Raw genomic sequence first — 21,066 nt, 5'->3', positions numbered from 1 at the left:
TGAAAGGAAATAGCTCTAGTGTCTTCAGTTTCAGTAGAGGTTATTTGACATTCAAATAGAGACATTCAAATAGTGTCTGGCTGATAAGCTGTAATTTTGAGGAAGGTGAGTGATAGGTCAAATTCTCCATTTCGCTTGCTTGATTTACCAATAAAAATAAAAAATTGCTCCTTTTGAAGTTAGCTTTATAAAAGCATGTAAGTCCTCAGATTTACTTGTTAAGAGTCACTTGAGTGATTGTTAAACATATTCGCAGCCTTTCGCCTGGAAGTTTGAATTCAGTCAGGTCTGGGAGGTCCCAACCCAGGAACCTGTATGTTGAACACCAACCACGGTTGTTTCTTGTGCGGAGGCTTGAGGCTGGTTTGGGAAACAAGGGCTAATTAGGACAGAAATTTGGGTCTCTGTCCTGCTTTTTAGCTGTAAGATCTTGGGCGGAAACCTCTGAACTTGTTTCTTTATCCTTTAGAAAAGGAGAAAGGGTAGACTGTGTGTGTGTCTCTTAGGGAAGTTTAGAATGAGATAAAGCAGTAGTTTCCTACTTGGGACATCCCCCCTTCCTGACTTTTGGCAGTGTCTGGAGATATTTTTGGTTGGGGCTGGGGTGCACCTGGTATCTGCTTGGAGGAGGCTAGGGATGCTGCGTAAATGTCTTACAACATGTAAGGACAGCCTCCCACAACAGAAAATGAATTATCTGGCCCCAAATGTCAGTAATGCCATGCTTCAGAAACTGTGGTCTAAAACATTTGGCAAAATGCTTGCCACAGTGAATATTGATTGTTACTAAGAAAGTTGAGGGAGTCCTCCCCATTAGTATTGCTTTTTCTGTGGCTTGATTCAGGGACCCCACTTAGGTCCTATGACTTTGGGTAGAAGTAATTTGCTATTGAGGTTAGCATTCTGGCTTTTTAAGCCCTCTTTGAACGTTGAGTTGCTACCTTATGGAAGTCTAGAGATTTATAGCCTAGAAGTAAGGAAAGATGAGACTCAAAGGGCTGCAAGGAATTTGTGGTCAAACTAGTTCATCTGTCCTCAGGGCTCTAAAATATATCACTTGAGATGGTGGGTTATAGGAAGAGCTTTCTTTCTCCCCGCTTTAACTACTTGTCCTGTTCTTATATGATCCTTAGTGCATTAGCAGATCTGAATTGGGTAGATGTTCATAAAGTGGTTATTTGGTTTTTACCTCATCCGGGCTCCTTGCTCTAATTCACTTTTTCCTGGTGGTATATGTCCATGGATGCTTCCTGAACTGTTTATTTGATGCTTCTGGAGCTATTTAGGACTACTCAGTATTAATTGGTTATGGGGGAGCAGAGGTAGCATGATGAAGACAAGGTGACTTCTGGCACCAGTTGAAGATGTTAGGAGCATGCTTATTACAGGTGGATATTTTTCCCTTGTTAGCACTGAATTTCTGAATCTGAGAGACTTTGCCTTTTACCCCCTGAAACTGGAAGTAGCTTTTTGTGTGCTTTTTTTTTTTTTTTTTCCTTTTTGAATGTACACCTTTTTTCTGGAAAAAAGAGCCATGGTTTTAAAACAGTGTTTGAAGTAACTTCCAGGGAACCCTGGGTGGCTCAGTGGTTTAGCGCCTGCCTTCGGCCCAGGGCCTGATCCTGGAGTCCTGGGATCGAGTCTCACATCACGCTCCTTCCATGGAGCCTGCTTCTTCCTCTGCCTGTGCCTCTGGCTCTCTCTCTCTATCATGAATAAATAGATGAAATCTTAAAAAAAAAAAAAAAAAAAGTAACTTCCAGCACTGTCAGACCCCAGGAAGATCTGCTTCTGAATAGTGATTAGTTTTGCAAGTCTTTTTTGAGAAATTCAGAAAAGCTCAGAAAAATTCAAAGAATACAGTTTAAAGTTCTAAACAAATTAGATATGGCTAAAGTCCTGTTTACTATGCCTTCTCTTTAGTTACGGTCATGAACTTGACATATAAAAAACTTGGCATTTTAAAAATGGTTTGCATAATGGGTTTTGTGTTTTAAAAATCTAATAGTTTTGCAGTTGTTGTGTTGATGTTTGCATAATGGGTTTTGTGTTTTAAAAATCTAATAGTTTTGCAGTTGTTGTGTTGATGTTTATAGATCTAATCCATTCCTAGTCTAATTTGTTAATTGCAGAGTATGAATCTAGATTAGATTAATTCCTTTATTAAGGAATTAATGGTATTTATGAGCAGAGCTGTGAATTTTTATACTTCCACTTCTTGCACAAATTTAATAATGTGTCTGCTTTTATATACCCATAGATCAAATTGCATGATTCATATGCATATTTGGAGGTTTACTGGAAAATGGCAAGTTGCTTTGCAATGCCTCTGCCAATTGCTTTTTCAGTAATGGTGTATCATTACTATCTTGCCTATTGTCTCCACATCACTTAGTATTATCATACATTTTAATTTCTACAACGCAGATGGATGTAGAATAACCTGTTTTAATAATACATTTCTCAAATTACTCCTGAGGTTTAATTTCCTTTTCATAAGTTTCTTGGCCAGTTTCTTTTCTGTGGTTGATAATCCCTGTCCTTCCCCTGGTTATCTGTGGATTTTTCTTTGATCTGTAATTCTTCTTATGTTATTGAAATTTCTCTTCTCAATTGGTTGTCTTTTAACCTTGTTTATAATGTGGTGTATTCCTCATAATGGTAGGACTTGAACCAGGGGCAGGCAGTCCCAGGTCTCCAGGATCAGGCCCTGGGCTGAAGGCGGCACCAAACCGCTGAGCCACCCGGGCTGCCCTAATGCTGTTTTACCGAAGAATGTCTGCATGGCGGGGACAGCACTGTGAGTCCCATAGTTCATGCTGTGGGGCTCGGAGGGGTGACATCATGTATATGCACTTGGGCTAAGCCTCTTCTATAATGAGGGTAGTTTGTCTTGGTTTTTGTAAAGGTTTAGAGGAAAATTTTTGCATATGCTTGACACCTAAGCGCTTCATAAATATTAGCTACTGAATCATCGATAGAATTTAGTCTGAAAATGTTTTAAAAAAGGAATTTTAGTGTAGGTTGCTTTGTGTTAAAAGATTTTGCTTTCACCAACCAAAAAAAAGCATCCTCTGCCAAACAGTTCAGCCATTTTGTAAATTTCAGAAAAAATAAACACCCAAGTGCTGAAATGGCAGCTCCTGGGCAGAGCACCCACAGGCTTACTTTTTTCTCCTTGAAGTGTTGCTGTGCTGCCCTCTTGTGGCCATTTGGGAAACAGCGATAAAGAATTGAAACGGGAACTCTGGGTGGTGCAGCGGTTTGGCGCCTGCCTTTGGCCCAGGGCGCGATCCAGGAGACCGAGGATCGAATCCCACGTCGGGGTCCCGGTGCATGGAGCCTGCTTCTCCCTCTGCCTATGTCGCTGCCTCTCTCTCTCTCTCTCTCTCTCTCTGTGACTATCATAAATTAAAAAAAAAAAAAAAAAAAAAGAATTGAAACGGGAACAATAGCTCTTACAAGGCTGCTTGCTTTCAAAGCCCAGTTGTAAAATATACTTCATCACTCCATTTTTGCCAACTTCAGTTTTAAAAAATATTTTATTTATTTATTCATGAGAGACACACATGAAGAGAGAGGCAGAGACGCAGGCAGAGGGACAAGCAGGCTCCATGCAGGGAGCCCAATGTGGGACTCGATTCCAGGACCCCAGCATCACGCCCTGAGCCCAGGGCAGGCGCCAAACCACTGAGCCACCCAGGGATCCCCGATTTTTGCCAACTTCACAAAGGATTTTGAAGAGATACCAAATCCTTTTCTACCGACAAGTGAAAAGAGATGTTAAACTTTTTCATAAACATTTATTTTCAATTGGAATCCAGAAATCTGGTTTTGATGAGTCCCTTTCATTATTTTTGCATTGTATTTCCTGTGTAGTGATTTTTCAGACTCAAATTACAAGACTTGTTTGCAAATTAGATTTTGAGTGATTTTAGGATACACTTATTTTCCATAAGGATTCTGTGTGACAGATTCCTGAATATTCCATTTTTAATTGCTTTATCACCATTAATGTTGGAAGTCAGGTAATGTTATGACTTTGTTTAGGTGAGAGCTTATTTAAAGGACTCCCCCCTCTGCCCCAACTCCATTTGACCCATTTAGTCAAGTCTTGTGGATTTTCCACATCTCTGGGTCTAAATTGGCATTACAAGCTACAATTGAATATTGATAATGATTTAGTATTATTATAACTAGGCATTAATAGCAAGTCAGCAATAATAGTTAATCTTGTCTTTTGAAATAGATTGTCAGCGCTTTAAGTGTGGAAATATAGTTTTTTGGTTTGTAGATATTTCTTTTCTATTTTAACACTTAGAATCTTGCCCTCCTAAGAGAGAAGTATGCAAATTAATTGTTATGCCTTTATTAAGACTTTTTTTTCTTACAAAGAAAGTATATTTTTTCAGTTTTACTGAGGAAATAATTGGTATAAAACACTGTATAAATTCAAGGCATACAGGGTGGGAGTTTAATTTACATATACTAAAAAATGATTGCTACAGTAGCATCCATCCATCTATACAGTAACCTAAAGAAGAAAAATTCTTTTCTTGTAGTGAGAACGCATGGGATTTACTTTAACTTTCCCATATCTCCTACAGCAGTGTTGGCTGTAGTCATCATGTTGTATGTTACATCCCTAGTACTTACCTATCTTATAACTGAAAGTTTGTACCTTTTGTAAATACCTTTCTCCAGTTTTCTCTCCCACCACCATCTGTATCCAGTAACTCTTCAGTTTGATCTTTTTCTCTATGAGTTTTTTAAAAAGTTACTGTTTTATTTATTTCTTTTATTATTCTTTTAAAATTCTTTTATTTATTTCTTTAAAATAAAATTATTTATTTCTTCTTAAAATAAAATTCTTTTATTTTATTTATTTATTCTTTTATTTATTTCTTTTTTTAGATTCCACATCTAAGTAGGACCATTTGTCTTAGTTTGTTTCCATGTCTTGGCTATGTAAGTAATGCTGCCCTGAACATGTGAACATGGAGTTAGGTATCTTTTTGAATTAGTGTTTTTGTTGTTTTGGGTATATTCCCAGAAGTGGGATTACTGGATAGTTCTAGTTTTAATTTTTTGAGTATCCTCCATACTGTTTTCCTTTTTTTTTTTTTTCTTAATCCATACTGTTTTCCGTGGTGACTATACCAATTCACTCGCAGTGGACAAGAGTTTCCTTTTCTCCACATCCTTGCTAACTTGTTTAATCTCTTGTCTGTTTGATATGGCCATTCTAAATAGGTGTGAGGTAATATCTCATTGTGGCTTTAATTTGCATTTCCCTACTGACTAGTGATGTGTTGAGCATCTTCTCATATACTTGATTTTTTTGTATATCTTTGGAGAAATGTCTTTTGAGGTACTTTGCTCATTTTTTAATTTATTAATTTTTAAAAAAATATTTATTCGAGAGAAAGAGAGTGCATGTGCATGAAGAGGGAGCAGAGGGAAAGGGAGAAGCAGGCTTCCCACTGAGCAGAGCCTGATGTAGGGCTTGATCCCAGGAACCTGGGATTATGACCTGAGCCGAAGCCAGACTGAGTCACCCAGGTGCCCTATTAACTTGTTAATTTTCAATGTATTTGCTTTTTGCTATTGAGTTGTTAGGAGTTCTTTCTATATTTTAGATATTAACTACTTAATCAGATCTATAGTTTGCAGATGTTTTTCCATTCTGTAGGTTGTCTTTTCATTTTGTTTGTGGTTTCTTTTGCTGTGCGGAAGCTTTTTAGTTTGATGTGGTACCAGTTGAGTTTTTGATTTTCAATTTTTGATTTTGTTGTTGGTTCTTCAGATATCATATCCAAACAATCATTACCAAGACTGCTCTCAAGGAGCTTTATTTCTGTGTTTTTGTTTGGGAGTTTCATGGTCAGGACTTACATTCAAGTTTTTAATCCGTTTTGCATTAATTTTTGTGAGTGAGTGAGTAGGATATGGGTCCATTTTGATTCTTTTACATGTGGATTTATTCCAGCTATTACAGCACCATTTATTGAAGAGACAGTCTTTTCTCGGTTGAATTTTCTTGGTTTTTTTTTTTTTTTTTTTAAAGATTTTATTTATTTATTCATGAGAGACACAGAGAGATGCAGAGACACAGAGAGATGCAGAGACACAGGCAGAGGGAGAAGCAGGCTCCATGCAGGGAACCTGACCTGGGACTTGATGCCAGGTCTCCAGGATCACATCCTGGGTTGAAGACGACTCTAAACCGCTGAGCCACCCGGGCTGCCCTTTCTTGGATTTCTTGTCAAATATTTGTTGATTGGAGACACCTGGGTGGCTCAGTCGTTGAGCGTCTGCCTTTGGCTCAGGTCATGAACCCAGAGTTCATGGGGAGCCTGCTTTGCTTCTTCTGCCTGTCTCTGCCTCTCTCTCTGTCTCTCATGAATAAATAAATAAAATCTTTAAAAAGTATATATTAGTTGACTGTGTATGGCTGGGTTTATTTCTGGGCTCTTGATTCTGTTCCCCTGATTTATTTTTCTGTTTTAATGCCACTACCATCCTGTTTTGATGCCTGTAGCTTTATAGTATAGCTTGAAATTAGGAATTGTGATACCTCTTTTATTCTTTTTTTTTCTCAAGATTTTGGCTCTTGGGGTCTTTGGCAGTTTCATATAAATTTTAGGATTGCTTTTTCTCCTATTAAAAAATACCATTGAAATAATTGATATGGATTGTATTGAATCTAAAGCTAGCTTTTGGTAATAGTGATATTTTAACATTATTACATTATTCTTCCAACTTATGAACACGGGATACTTTTCCATTTGTGTTTTTTTTTTTTTTTTTTTTTTTAAGTTTTTACTTTTAAGTAATCTTAAAAATAATAATCTGCATCTACTGTGGGGCTTGAACTTAAAACCCTGAGATAGTCACAGGTTCCACTGACTGAACCTGCCAGGCATCTCCCCGTTTGTGTCATCTTTTATTTTTTTCATTAATGTCTTATAGTTTTCAGAGTGAGAGATCTTTCACCTCTTCAGTTAAATGTGGTCCTAAGTATTTTATGGTTGGTACTGCTATTGTAAATGGGATCAATTTCTTTCTTTTTTTTTTTCTGAAAATTTATTTTTAGTGTATAGAAATACTACTGATTTTTGCGTGTTAATTATGTATCTTGCAACTTTCCTAAATTCATTGATTAGACCTAACAGTGTTTTGGTTGAATTTTTAGGATTTTCTCCTTATAAAATCATGTCATATGCAAATAGAGACAAGTTACTTCTTTTTCAGTTAACTTGTATTTCCTTTTCTTGCCTGATTGTGCTCTAGCTAGGACTTACAGTACTGTGTTGAATCGGAGAGCTGGGAGTGGGCATACTTGTGCCTGATCAGATGGGAAAAGCTTTCAGCCTTTTCACTACTGAGTATGACATTAGCAGTGGGAAGCCTTTTTCTTTCCTTTTTTTTTTCTCCTGAATATTACTTTATTAAATATGACTTGCTGGTTTCAAAAATAATTAAAAAACACCTAGTCTTACTTTCATTCACATCTTTAGCTCATTTTGTGTTGGATTGGGGGTAATTTATCCCTTGCTTTGCATTTGATTCTTTTGTCTGGATTTATTATGAACCATTTTAAATGTTAAAAAGGCTAATACTTACATAATGAACAACTGTGAACTCGCCACTCCGCTTCAGTCCAATATCATTCTCTGATCACATCTGCCTCCTTCAACCCTAGAGGTAAGTACAATTGTGAATTTGGTGTTTATTTTTTTAGAGGTTTGATTTTCATACTAATTTATCTATATATATTTTTGAAATTATCTATATATATTTTTGAAATTACACAAGTAGTTCATTGTATCCGTTAGTATACTTCAAATAACTCATCAGGGATCCCTGGGTGGCGCAGCGGTTTGGCGCCTGCCTTTGGCCCAGGGCACGATCCTGGAGACCCGGGATCGAATCCCACATCAGGCTCCCGGTGCATGGAGCCTGCTTCTCCCTCCGCCTGTGTCTCTGCCTCTCTCTCTCTCTCTGTGACTATCATAAATAAATAAAAAATTAAAAAAAAAAAAAAAAAAAACAAAAAAAACAAATAACTCATCAAACAGAGTAAACCACTGTTAACAGTTTGGTGATTAAAATGTATCTGTGCATATAGATTAGGTGTTGATAGAAACATGATTGTGTTTTTTTTCTTAAAAGCTATTGTGTGCACTGTTAGATTTCTAGAGTCACTTTCCTACACAAACACAAATATACAGCTGCACAAGAAGCCTTATACAAGGATATTTATAGTCTATTACAGTGAGCAATTTGGAAAACTAAATATTCTAGTCAGATAAATATGGAAGTATATCAAGGATATTTGTAGCTTATTGGTTAAGATAATGGTTTAAGAATAGCCTAAATGTCTCATGAATAGGGGACGGATTAAATAAAATATAGAGCATCCATATTATCATTATAGAGGCTGTCAAAGGGAGTGAGGCATCCTATGTATACACGTACCCTTATTGTGGGTGCTGGCAGGGGATGTTTCCATCACGTCTCAGCACAAAACGCTCCCAGGATTTCCAGCTAACTGGACTGTCCTGGTATCTTCAGCAGATTAATGCTATTTGTGATTTTCTGTTTGAGAGTTGAATATTTTTTTTTTTAAAGATTTATTTATTCAGAGAGGGGGGGGGGGCAGAGACACAGACAGAGGGAGAAGCAGGCTCCATGCAGGGAGCCCAACGTGGGACTCGATCCTTTGTCTCCAGGATCACACCCCAGGCTGCAGGCAGTGCTAAACCGCTGCACCACCGGAGCTGCCCAAGAGTTGAATATTTTCTGTCTTGTTGCTGGAGTGTTCTGTATTTCATGGAACATCCTGTGATCTTGCGACAGTTTTAGCTGGTGATGATTGCCAAAATGGGATTCTTGCCTTAATCTCTTGTCTGGAGATACTGAAGCAGTATAGTAATTAGAAAACTAAACCATTCATTCCAAAAAGGTTGCAGAATGAATGCATATTCTAGCAAAGTCAGTGATTCCCCCTGTCCTCTTCTCCAGCATTCCAGGCCCAGGGAACATCAAAGAAGACAGTTTAGCTCTCAGGAGGTGGACACACGACCAAGTTACTTGTATAGGATGGGATATATGAGAGGCAAAGGAAGCCTAGATGTTAGCAACTGGGGCTTTGGAGCCTGTCCTCAAGGTTGAGATGTGTCATTGCTAAAAGTGAGAGCCAGTGGAGCGTGGTGGTTGAAACTCAGACCAAAATGAGCCTGCCCGTTTCAGTTCCCAGTGACAGTAACTGCTGTGGCAAAGTATCATGGAAGTACTTAATAGGCGCTGAGTTTAGGATTGGAGAGGGCACAGAGAATTTTCCTAGAGAAGGTAATGCCTGAGGCTTCAAGAATTGGAGAGGTGCCTCACCAGCAAAGATTGAAGGTGAACAGTACTCAGGCTTACTGTGTTGTGTGCTGTACAAGTGGTTCAGTAAGGCTGGACTGGTGGGGGTGAGGAGGGAAGGAAGGGTGAATACTAGATCTTGAGAACTTGGAGAGGGAGGCCAAGTTTTCTGGGGCATGCTGAGACTGGATGTTCCCAGGGACCAGGCCCGGGTGGCCCGGGGAGGTGGGCAGCCAGCTCTTCCTCCTCCAGGCCTCTCTAATCACTCAGCCCCTTTGGCTATGTAAATGCAGCCTCCAGGTACATTCCTAACACTTTTTTAAGTGGAAAGGAATTTCTTTCTAAATTCTTCTGGTGCAGAAATGCTGGAGCTGCCTCTGTACCTTTAAAACTGAGCAAATGATGGAGGCAAAGGTAATAAATTCCAACTAGTGCCATAAATTGTGTGGTACTGATTCACTAATGAGTGCTAGCTGGGGATAACTTTGTGTTAGAAGAGCTGGGAAGTGAAAATCTGGAAATCCTAATGTTTGGTAAGGCCTTGTCATTTATAGGTCCTGGTGTCCTATCTGCCCTCTGGTGCTCTCATAACCTTGCCAGGATGGCACGGTTTACAAAGTGCCATGGGGGAGAGATCTAGGACTAAGACCTGAGCCGTCGATGCTGAAGCCTGCACTTGTTGCTATACTGTCCAGCCTTCGTCTTTTTATTATTTGCCAGGTGACCCACCTTATGCTTGGTCACAGAGAATAAGTGATTTATGATGCCATAGTCAGCTGGATTAGTTGGCTTTTACTGTCTGGAGGGCCAGGGAATCAGTCTAATGAGACCTTAGCAGTGTTGAGTCACTTATTACTGGGGTGCCTGACTGGTTTTGGACATAGTATAACAGGGAAAAGTTTTACTTTCTGAGTCGCTAAAGTTTTGAACTCCTGTGATAGAATAAAGGATATGGGCATTAGAGCCAAGCTGGGGGCGGGCGGGGGGAATCCCAGCCCTGCTGTCTCATTTCTCTCGTCCTTTGCATGGGGATACTGATTCCTAATAGGGTTCTGGGTAATAAGCAAAATAATGCATATAAAGTCCTTCGAATATTGCTAGGTACCTGTTAGATGATTAGGCAATTAATATGTGGTTTTACCCTTCTTCCCCGCACCTCTCTGCCTCCAACACCCTTACCCCCTCTTCAGTGTCACTGATTAATTACTTCCTTATCTTTACTAAAAGGCTGCTGTGCTCTAATGTGCGTACTGTGGGTCACATGGCATTTGGGGAGTCAATCCCATTCCCCAATGTACTGTCTTACCCATTCTGTGGACATGTTTGTCAAGTGATAGGCCCTCATTTCTAGTTGGGAAGGTACAGTGGTGGTAAATTCAAAGCTTCCCTTCTTTACCCCCTTGGGTTTCATGCCACATGTCTTTTCTCTCCTGCTTCCTAAACACCAGGCCCCTTCTGTTAAGTGGCTATTAACCCTGGGTTCTGGGTTGCTACTTGCCTCCCTTCCTGTGCTCTGACTCTAAGCAGAAGAGTTCTGTGAACTGTCCAGGTCTTTTTTGTGGAGTCTACCCAGTTTAGGTCTTTCCCTTTAAAGTAACTTCACTATTACCAGTGTGCCCCTGAATTGCTTTTTTACTTTATGGGGAGGGTATATTGCCTACTTGGCTCCCAGGGTTGATACTCCCATCTTCCATCTCCTTCTGATATTTCTGTTTTGTGGCTTTTGCTATCATGTGCCTCCTTAGGTTGCTCTTTCTTGAGGGGTATTTGGAATGAGGAAGGGGTGGGATGTATGCTAGCCCATAGTGGGTCTTTATTGGATTCACATCAGACTCCGAATGCTCTTTGTGTTTATTTTTTTCTGTTAAGTCTACCAGGTCTGGAACTCCGTTGCCAGAGATTGCAAGGCAGGACCTCTGGTTGGGGTTAATGTGTGTGTGTTTTCATACTGCTCCCCAGATGAGTCTGATTTGAACCTGTTGTTGAGAACCAGTGATTGGATAATTGCAACCAGATTGCATTCTTACTCTTTGGGTAACTTTGCCTTGGTTTTGTTCTATGTTGGTTTTTTCCTTTGTGTGTGGGGGTAGAGTTGTCTTGAGGAGGAAGAGACTGATACAGAACAAATAAGACTTAGTGGATCCAGACTGATCTGGTTTCAAATCCTGCCTATGTCATTTTGGGAAACTTGCTTAATTATTTCTGAGCTTCATTTTGAGTTTTGTAAAAGATTTAATCTATATAAATTAAATGGTATATACCATCATCTAAGCACTCAGGAAATGGTAGCTACTAGGGATGTTGGGAATGATGGTGGTAACATTATTTGCAATATAAGAATATAAATCTGAATTTGAAGATTTTGATTTTGTGTTACCAGAATTATTCTTTGCTGTCATTTTACAGCTTTTTAAAAATAGATTTATGTGGAATTTTTTAAAAACAGATTTATATGGTGGATCTTAAGTCTTTTTTTTTTTTTTTTTTTTTAATTTAAGTCACTCAGCATCTGAAGAAGCTTCCGGTTCAGACTCAGGCAGCCAGTCGGAGAGTGAGCAGGGCAGCGATCCAGGAAGCGGACATGGCAGTGAGTCAAATAGCAGTTCTGAGTCTTCAGAGAGCCAATCGGAATCTGAAAGTGAGTCGGCGGGTTCTAAATCCCAGCCAGTCCTTCCAGAAGCCAAAGAGAAGCCTGCCTCTAAGAAGGAACGGATAGCTGATGTGAAGAAGGTATCTACTTTGCTGTACATTAAAAATGTGCTGCTAGCTAGGACCAGTTAGCAGACCTTTGTTTCCCATGGAAAACTCATTAGTGGATCTGGATAATGAAAACTATAGTCACCTTTTGTAATAATATACTGTCTGTGGGTATAAACAGAGATTGCATTCTCTCCTGCTATTTGATATAGTAGACACAAGGCCATAAGGAAAATTACATGATCTGTCAAATTACAAGGCAAAAGGACAAATTTTTATAATTTTGTTTTTTGTCTTTTTAGAGTGAATGGTAGGGGGAGGGGCAGAAAGAGAGGGAGAGAAAGAGAAAGAAAATCTTAAGCAGGCTCCATACCTAGCACGGAGCTGGACATGGAGCTTGATCTCATGACCCTGAGATCATGACCTGAGCTGAAATCAAGAGTTGGACGCTTAATGGACTGTGCCACCCAGGTGCCCCTATAGTTTGGTTTTTAACGTTTAAAAAAGGTAATAGTCAATACTGAAGAATACCAGAAAGAATCACTGACAGATGATTATGCAATGCAGTTGTAAAGCTTAGTGATGGATGATAATTTAAGAATAAGGGCAGTTTTTCTTATCTGAAGGATGGAAGAAAAATATTTCTCATAGGAAAAAAGTTATCTGCATTTAGGCAATGTAGGTATTGTTCACTTAACAAAAGAGTTCTCTCTCTCTCTTTTTTTTTTTTTTTTTAAGATTTTATTTATTTATTCATGAGAGACACAGAGGCAGAGGGAGAAGCAGGCTCCTCGAGGGGAGCCCGAGATGGGACTCGATCCCAGGACCCTGGGACCATGCCCTGAGCCGAAGGCAGATGCACAACCACTGAGCCACCCAGGCATCCCAACAGAAGAGTCTTCTAGCAAAGAATGCAAAGAGACAAAATTGAAATGCAGAGTGTGCTCTCATTGATGCACAAACTTTGGAGTGCATTCCTTTTGGTGAAAAACGAATGACTTGACCTAATTAATCACAAGAATACAGCTGATCTTTTAAAATTTTGTTGAGACCATTGCATTTGAATCACTGAAAATACAAAAGAATATTTTTTTAGGAATTTAAAAATAAAATGGCCTAATGAAATTAAAAGCTATTATGCTACATCAGTTTTATTCTTCTAAGATAGAAGTCTTCTGAGGTCTCAGATTTTTGTAGTAGTACAGACAATTTTAAATTACCTTGCAGGTTCTGTAGAATAGCTTCAACAGATGTGCTGTGAGGGGTAGGGAAATGAGAGCTCTCCTTGTTGCTTCACTCAACAGAGGAGTGACTTTCAGATACTAAAGTTATTGCACCGTGTTGTCTGCTCAGTGTGGGTGGACCTTTCACAGAATTCAAAAAGACCCTGCATGTAGAAGCACCACTTAGAGATTTTGCTCTGAGTATCACTAACCTCAGAGACTTATTACGCAGGCTTGTAGCAGAAGGCATTGCTTGTGTGATCTTCAGTGTGTCATGTGTCATGCTGGAGCCTGGTTTTCTCTGCATCTAGATCAAGTGTTCTTTTCAGAACACCACAATACACTTTTGAAGGAATGGTAAAGGAAGGAAAAAATCTGAATATAACTTTCATCTGTGCAGTGGAGTGTTCTTAACTTGCAGAGATTAAAGGAAAACAGACGCCATTACTTAACATAGTGCTTAAAACTTCACTGAAACTGTGTTGACCACCAGGATTCACAGCTGTTAAGTTTTAAGACCTTATATAACTTTATATAAAAAAATAAAAGGTAACTAAGAAAGAAGGGAAATCATTGCTAAGATCGATTTCAAAATAGAAAAATGGCTTCAGGCAGAAACATTCAGATAAACTTTCAAAATTAAAGTGATCAATTCCAAAAAGTTAGTAGTAAGATTAACAAATGGATGGATGTACTAACCAGTTAGAAGGATTAGATTGTGACTTTAATGATACTTTTCTAAAATGAGAATTTCTGAGGAAGGCTCTCTGTTTCCTATATACATGTCCCTTTACATGGTAGCTCTCTAATTGAAGGGTTGGATTAGATATTGTAGCCCTCAAAAGGACAGAGATGAACTCAGGATGATTTTAGTATGTGTATATTATAGTATCTCCTATAATACAGTCCCAGCCTGAATGCCTAATATCTTAAACGATAAAACTAGTTAATGTAGGGTTTTTTAAGTGATATAGCCGTCCCAGTTTATAAAAGCTTAAAATATCTGTTCTAAGTAATTTCATAGCTCTAGCAAAAGTCTGAAAAGGGGTCGAGGTTGGGGTTGGCATGGCTACAGTAAACTTTTTTGTCCTCTTCCTTTCTCTTCTAGATTTGTTCAGTGTTCTGCCTCTGTCGCCTACATTTTCTGCCACTTGATTATTCCTAACTCTTTCTGGTTGGACCTTTTGTCCTCTCCACTCTCAGATTATCTTAAGGCGATTATGGATTTGTCACTTTTATAAACTGAGAACACTGGATTACATAATTAAATTGGATTCTTTTTCTAAAATGACTTTTCCTGGAACATATTTCTTGTTTTCTTTGAAGGCCTTCTTCAAAGAAATGTTCAAAGAAATGTTTTCTTCAGCTTACTTGGCATTTTTTTTTTTTTTAAAGGTACTTTGGCAATATCCTCCCTTGCCTGAGTGACATTCTGTTTTTCTGGGTTGTCTTTCATCAGTTTTGTCTCTTTTGGGGTCCATTTTTCCACATACTTCATGAGTCTCAACCAGTGGTTTCTCCTCTGGCCTCACTTTGTAAATATTTTAATAATATATTAGCTGTCACCTGTATTTTGACAACAAACTCACATTTCTAATCTTGGCTATCAGGCATTTCTTCCATATTTTTTTAACATCTTCATTTCAGTGTTCCACAGCCCATCCAAATTCATGTTGGCTCCTTGTGACTGATTTCATTAAGAGAATACATGATACACTTGGTAGTAGTTATCTGTGGGAAGGAGAGTGAGATTTGGGGTTTATAGACTCTCATTGTTAGAGGTCTTTTTTACATTTTTTCTATAGATTTGTTGAGTCTTTTTATACAATGATTTGGTATATTGTGAAGAAAAAAAAACTTTTTCTCCAACTAATCTCTCCTTTCAACTTTATTTTTTTATTTTAAGGTTTTATTTTATTTAAGTAATCTTTGCATGCATGCAACAAGGGGCTTGAACTCAGATCCCTGAGATTAAGAGTTGCATGTGACTGAGTCAACCAGGGGTCCCTACTTTTTTTTTTTTTTTTTGATTGCTAGTGAGGATTGTTATTGAAAATCAAATCCTGAAGGCAAAGGGTAATTACTGTTGAAGAGTAAAACAGAGTGTTCCAGAGAATGAGGGGTGGTGGTGCTTATTCTGAGGACTTGTAGCTAAGTGTCAGAAATGACTATTATCCATGCTTCTGGCATGTTATGTATCCTGAGGATTTTAAAGAAATACACAAATGTCTGAGTTTTACTTAAAATTAGACATGTTGGGGCCCTGGTGGTTTTTTGAATTCTCAGATGGATCAATACACAGTCAAGAGCTGAAACTGGAAGGCATTAGGGAGTTAAAATTCATCAGTAAAGATTCGGTATTGTTTAACTGTATGTTTATATTTTAATGACGAGTAAGCAGTGTGCCATGTAGTTTAAGTTCGAACGAACTTCATTCAGTAACGAAGAGACATTGTTAAACTTTACTGTGTTCCAGGATAATACAGATGGTACTTTATTATCTTTAAACAGCTAGTAAGAAACAAGCCTTTTGATACTTAGTTATTTGAATTTTCTTAGATGGAAATACATGTTCTAGTGATGAAAATAGTTAATGGAGATCAAGAAAAAAGGATTCACACATGGTCTATTAATTTTACAGATGTGGGAAGAATATCCTGATGTTTATGGGGTTAGGCGGTCAAACCGAAGCAGACAAGAACCATCACGATTTAATATTAAGGAGGAGGTAAGAAAAATAAATGTTTTAAGGGGATACATTTAAACTCCTTATCTTACTTATCATTTTCAACTCTGGTTGTGTATGTTATCATTAACATGACTGAACATTATGCCTCAGTTAAGTGACTCTTATGTGAGGTTTTTCAACCTAGAACTGCGAGGAAAACCACAGGTGGCTTTTAAAGAAAGAACTTTCCCAGAAAGATTGTATTGTCATATAATATTTTAGGAGAGTGTTGGAGTATTCTACAGTATTGGTTTCACATTTGTATTTTCATTTTTTTTAATGTTTATGGATTTCAAGTGAAATTGATTATCTCAACAGGTTTACCTTTAAAATACCTAGTTTCTAAATCTATGTTTTGTTAGAGTCACTTGCGTAGTAAATGTGATAATGGACATACTTTCAGATCTATTTCTGAGAAGGGAAGGAGAGTTTGTTTAACTTAAGTAATGTGTTTTAACTAATTATTTAAGTTTACTTTCTGTTTTTAGTGTGTACTATATTTCACACATATTTACTCGGATATAATTGAGAGAGATTAAATAGATTGATGATTTTTTAAAAATTGGTATTATGTACTGGGTTCTGTGGTTTCTATAGCATCAGACTTTTCTCATCTTTCTCAGTTTGTGTGGTATTTTTTATCAGTTTTTACCTCTATATTTTATAGACCAGTCTGAAGAGATGCTCTTTTATGTCTCAGTGAAATACCCCCTTCCTGCATTCTTAGGACTTTGCTATTCTTAACTTTGTAACATCTTTCTGATGAAAGTTAAATATTAATATCCAGAGGTTAGTGAGTGGAGGTGGGTTTTGGTAAATGTACTTTACAGATCAACTGGACTGTTAACATCCACGTTGCATTCAAGGTGTTTTATTTTTGGTGACCTGTGAGCTGGTTTGCCTCAGCTTTCTTTTTCCATAGTGTCTAGGATTAGATTCCTGACCTATGTTTAACAACCAGTCGCATGGTTGTGTCAGTCTTTTCCTTTTTTGTGTGTAAATTAACAGGTTCTCGCTAGGACACAAGACTAACAGCAATAGGAATATTTGCCAGTTTGCCCAATTTGGGGGGAAAAGAGCTTTGAGATGTTTCTGACTAATGAACTTTCCTTAGCTTAGTGCTGTCATCAGAGCACTGTTGGCTGACGATTGAACATGCTCTTCAGTGAGTCTGAAATAGAGTAGATCAATAGGTCACCACCTTTAATGGTACACTAGATGTGGCATTTTCACATGATATTCTAGATCTGCAGTAATCCAGTACGGTTGCCACTAACATGTGGCTTTTTTTTTTTTTTTTTTAACATGTGGCTTTTAAAATTTGTATTAAAGTCCAGTAAAAGGAAAGATACCTTTCCTTAGTTGCACTAGACACATTCAGGGGCTCAGCAGTCACACGTGGCTGCTGGTCACTAGATTGAACCCTGCAGAGACAGAAAGAACATTTCCATTATCACAGAGCATTTTATCAGACTGTGCCTTGTAGAAGTCAAGCGGAGAGAAATATTTCCTGGTGTTAGAGGTAACCACATTGTAACAAATTAATTTTCAAAGGAAAATAAGAGTGAGAACCACCAAACACAGATTTCTTTTGTCTGAGAAGCTCATACTGAATAATGTTATTATTGAGTAAATTGTTGAACCAGGGGATTGTGTTGTCCCTAAGAACTGTGAATTAAAGTCTGTGATCGTTTTTCCCCCCCTCACACACTGAAGGCAAGTAGCGGGTCTGAGAGTGGGAGCCCAAAAAGAAGAGGCCAGAGGCAGCTGAAGAAACAGTAAGTTTTTTCATGGGGCACTTATTTCACCCAGGAGTTTCGAGAATGTCCACTTCTCTGGGGCTGTTATTGCTGTGTTGTAGTCCACCCAGGGTCCCAGAGCCCCCTGCTCCTCTTGTTGTCATGGGCTCTTGTCCCTGTGACCTGCTGCCTTGGCAGCCTCTGAAGCTCAGATTCCCTATCTCGTGTGTGTGCCACCTGGGTACCCCGTTAACCTGGTTGTTTTTCTTTAAATGTGCACAGATTCTCTTCTGGTTGAGCAAGGAACAAATTTAGATTTGCTGTTTTTCATTTGTTCTTTTTGTGGGTGTGGCAAATTTATATTGATTGGGCAAAGACACCCAATGTATTGTGAAATTTCATCTTGTTACCATATGATTTTAATACTGTAGTTCACAAGCTAGAAAATTCTAATTCTTGGGCTTATGTGAAATTCCTTTAGGACCTAGATTATATATAATTTTTAAATTTTACAAATTAAGGTGAAAAGTATTTTGCCTTTTTTGGGGGGGAGGGGGAATTTAAAAGTCCTATTTGGAGCGGGTATGGATCTCTGACAGTTTGAATTCTACAGCCTGTCTCCTCAGGGACTGCACTTGAAAATGTAGATATTAAAAACCTGGCAGATAGGGCAGCCCTGGTGACTCAGCGGTTTAATGCCGCCTTCAGCCCAGGGTGTGATCCTGAAGACCCGGGATCGAGTCCCACGTCAGGCTCCCTACATGGAGCCTGCTTCTCCCTCTGCCTGTGTCTCTGCCTCTCTCTCTCCCTCTGTGTGTTTCTTATGAATAAATAAAATCTTAAAACAAAAACCAAACACCACCTGGCAGATAAATTCAGGGGTCTCTTGTGGTAAATAATTGTGGCATCTTAAAATAGAGCCCATTTATGTATATTCTCTGTCCTAAAATATTAGTTCTGCATAATAAGTATTTGGCCTAAGGCAAAGGAGTTTGAATTTTTTAAACTCTTTTTCTCATTTCTAAAATAGAGTAATACTTTTTCTGCCAACCTAACAGGGTTGTTGGAAACTATGGTAAGAAAAGACAAGTAGTTTTGCCATCCCCAGAACACCTGCAATTTTCAGTTGTGTTTTAAGTATTTAGTTAGATTTGGAGGAAAAACTGTAGGCAAGCCTGTATTTCTTGGCATCTTAGAAGAAAGCTTTTGTTCTACTCCAATCTCATGGCCTGTTTGGGGGACTTATTTTGGTCTAATGGCCTTTTGGAGCCTTTTGGGAAGTCCATGCATATGCTCTTTCCTCCACCATCTGGCTATGTTCTACTGGTCTCTTGGCTGGGATCTAAATGGTGCTGTGCTTGAAAATCTCCACATCCTGCTTTAATGGCCTTCTCTGGGTGTACAGAAAGCCGACTGGCCCCTGTACTTCTTTTCCTTCTGTCAATCCTAAGAGTTTTCTAAAGTTGATGGCCCTCAGAGACCTTCTTTCCCCTGAGTAGAACCTTAGTTCCTCCTAGGGAGGTGTATGTTCTGTAAGGCTGCTTCCCCACCCCAGGCCTTAGGAACTTAGTGGGAGCTGAGGAGTTCCTATTAGGCATATTTGTTGGGGCACTGGGCTAGCCTCCCTTCCTGCCATCATCTGGGCGGCAGGTTGGGAACTGGGGCTTATGGGGAGCTCTTCTGAGTCCGTTTAATTCGTAGAATTAGAGGAGGTGCTATAGGCATAGCACTACAAGGGGCCCTCTGTTACCTGAGCAAGCTTAACAGACAGAACCTAGTGTGTGGGCACAACGGATTTCAGAATTGAGAGACTGTAAGGGAGCGGAGATTCTGAAATATTAGCGCAGGGAAATGCTTTTCTGAAACCCTGCAGACTGTACCACAGTTTTTGAAGCTTTTTAAAAGGAGCTATTTTTGTTAACATTTTTGTTTTTTTGAAATTGTAACTTTATGAAAGTTCTAAGAATAAAAATAGTACAAGAAATGCCTGTGTACTTTGCGTAGAATTACACTGGTTAGCATTTTTGCCCCATTTGCTTTATTGTTGGTGCTTTCTTTGTGTGTGTGTGTGTGTGTGTGTATATATATATATATATATATGCGTATATATACATATATGCATGCCCATAATATTTTTTTCTGAACCATGTAAGACTAAAATTGACATACATTATGGCCTTTTATCTTTAAATACTGAAGTGTGGACTCCCTAAGAAGAATATTCTCTTTCATAAGCACAGAATAGTTTTAATATAGATTTAACTTTGCTAAAATTCTTTGTGTAATTCATATTCCCATTTTGTTAATTGAACCAATAATGTCTTTTTATAACATTTCAGGCTGCCACTGCAGCGTCTTGTCTGGGGTTAGATGTTGTGTATTATTGGTCATGTTTCCTTAGAGTACTTTCACAGTGCTTTCACACTTTGCTTTTATGACCTTGGCATTTTTGAAGAATAGAGTCATAGGGATTAACTCCCCAGAGTCATAATGTGAATTATCATTTTAAAAATGTAGAAGTAAAGCAGTATAATGCTTCTGTACAATATTGGGAACATTTTTAAAATTAGTTGGCAATGTTAAAAATTTGAGAAATGATGCTTAAGAATCCAGATTTCTAGCTGCTTCTGAGAAAATCTGTTAGTGATGACCCCCGTAACAGTGGTCTTTGTAACCTTCTGACGGACTTGGGGGTTCTCCATTTGACCCCATTTAGAGTCCTTACCTGGCCTCAGTGGGTATTTGAGATTATAACCCCTGACCTAGTCACATAAACCAATAAATTTTTAAATTTTATTTAACCTACTCCTGTTTTGATCACTGAACTCTCTTCCATGCAGTACTTTTTTAAAAAAATATTTATTTTTATTTATTTATTATAGACATAGAGAGAGAGAGAGAGAGAGGCAGAGACACAGGCAGAGGGAGAAGTAGGCTCCATGCCGGGAGCCCCATGCGGGACTCGATCCCGGGACTCCAGGATCGCGCCCGGGGCCAAAGGCAGGCACGAAACCGCTGAGCTACCCAGGGATCCCCTTCCATGCAGTACTTATTTAATGTTGTCCAAGTTTGTGAAGTGTTGTATAGGATTTTTGCTGACTCATTATGGTCCCTTCAGTGCTTCAGACTACTCTCTAGAATTGTTCTAGAATCTTCTCTCCAATTGGAATAAGAAAAAAATGTGTTAGCTATAAATCACTTGAAGTTTTTCTCCTGGAGAAAAGAGTTATTTTTTTCTCTCTAGTGCTTTGAATTGGAACTCTTTGACAAACGCATGACACAGTGGAGGAGAATCTGTTACCCCAGATTA

General features: G+C 38.6%; 1 protein-coding gene across 7 annotated transcripts in view; it reads left to right on the top strand.

Moving 5' to 3' along the window:
* Nucleotides 1-21,066, top strand: part of CHD2 (chromodomain helicase DNA binding protein 2) — a 121,018-nt gene that overhangs the window by 11,890 nt on the left and 88,062 nt on the right. For all 7 annotated transcript variants that reach the window (XM_072737212.1, XM_026001500.2, XM_072737214.1 and 4 more), the window contains 3 exons: nucleotides 11,868-12,099; nucleotides 15,931-16,017; nucleotides 17,734-17,795. In XM_072737212.1, coding sequence (XP_072593313.1) covers nucleotides 11,868-12,099; nucleotides 15,931-16,017; nucleotides 17,734-17,795 — 381 coding nt within the window. The remainder of the gene's footprint in view (nucleotides 1-11,867; nucleotides 12,100-15,930; nucleotides 16,018-17,733; nucleotides 17,796-21,066) is intronic.

The sequence above is a fragment of the Vulpes vulpes genome, chromosome 14, assembly GCF_048418805.1.
Source record: "Vulpes vulpes isolate BD-2025 chromosome 14, VulVul3, whole genome shotgun sequence".
Lineage (NCBI taxonomy): Eukaryota > Metazoa > Chordata > Mammalia > Carnivora > Canidae > Vulpes > Vulpes vulpes.
The sequence above is the reverse complement of the archived record's forward strand: the minus strand, read 5'-3'. Positions and strand labels throughout refer to the sequence as shown.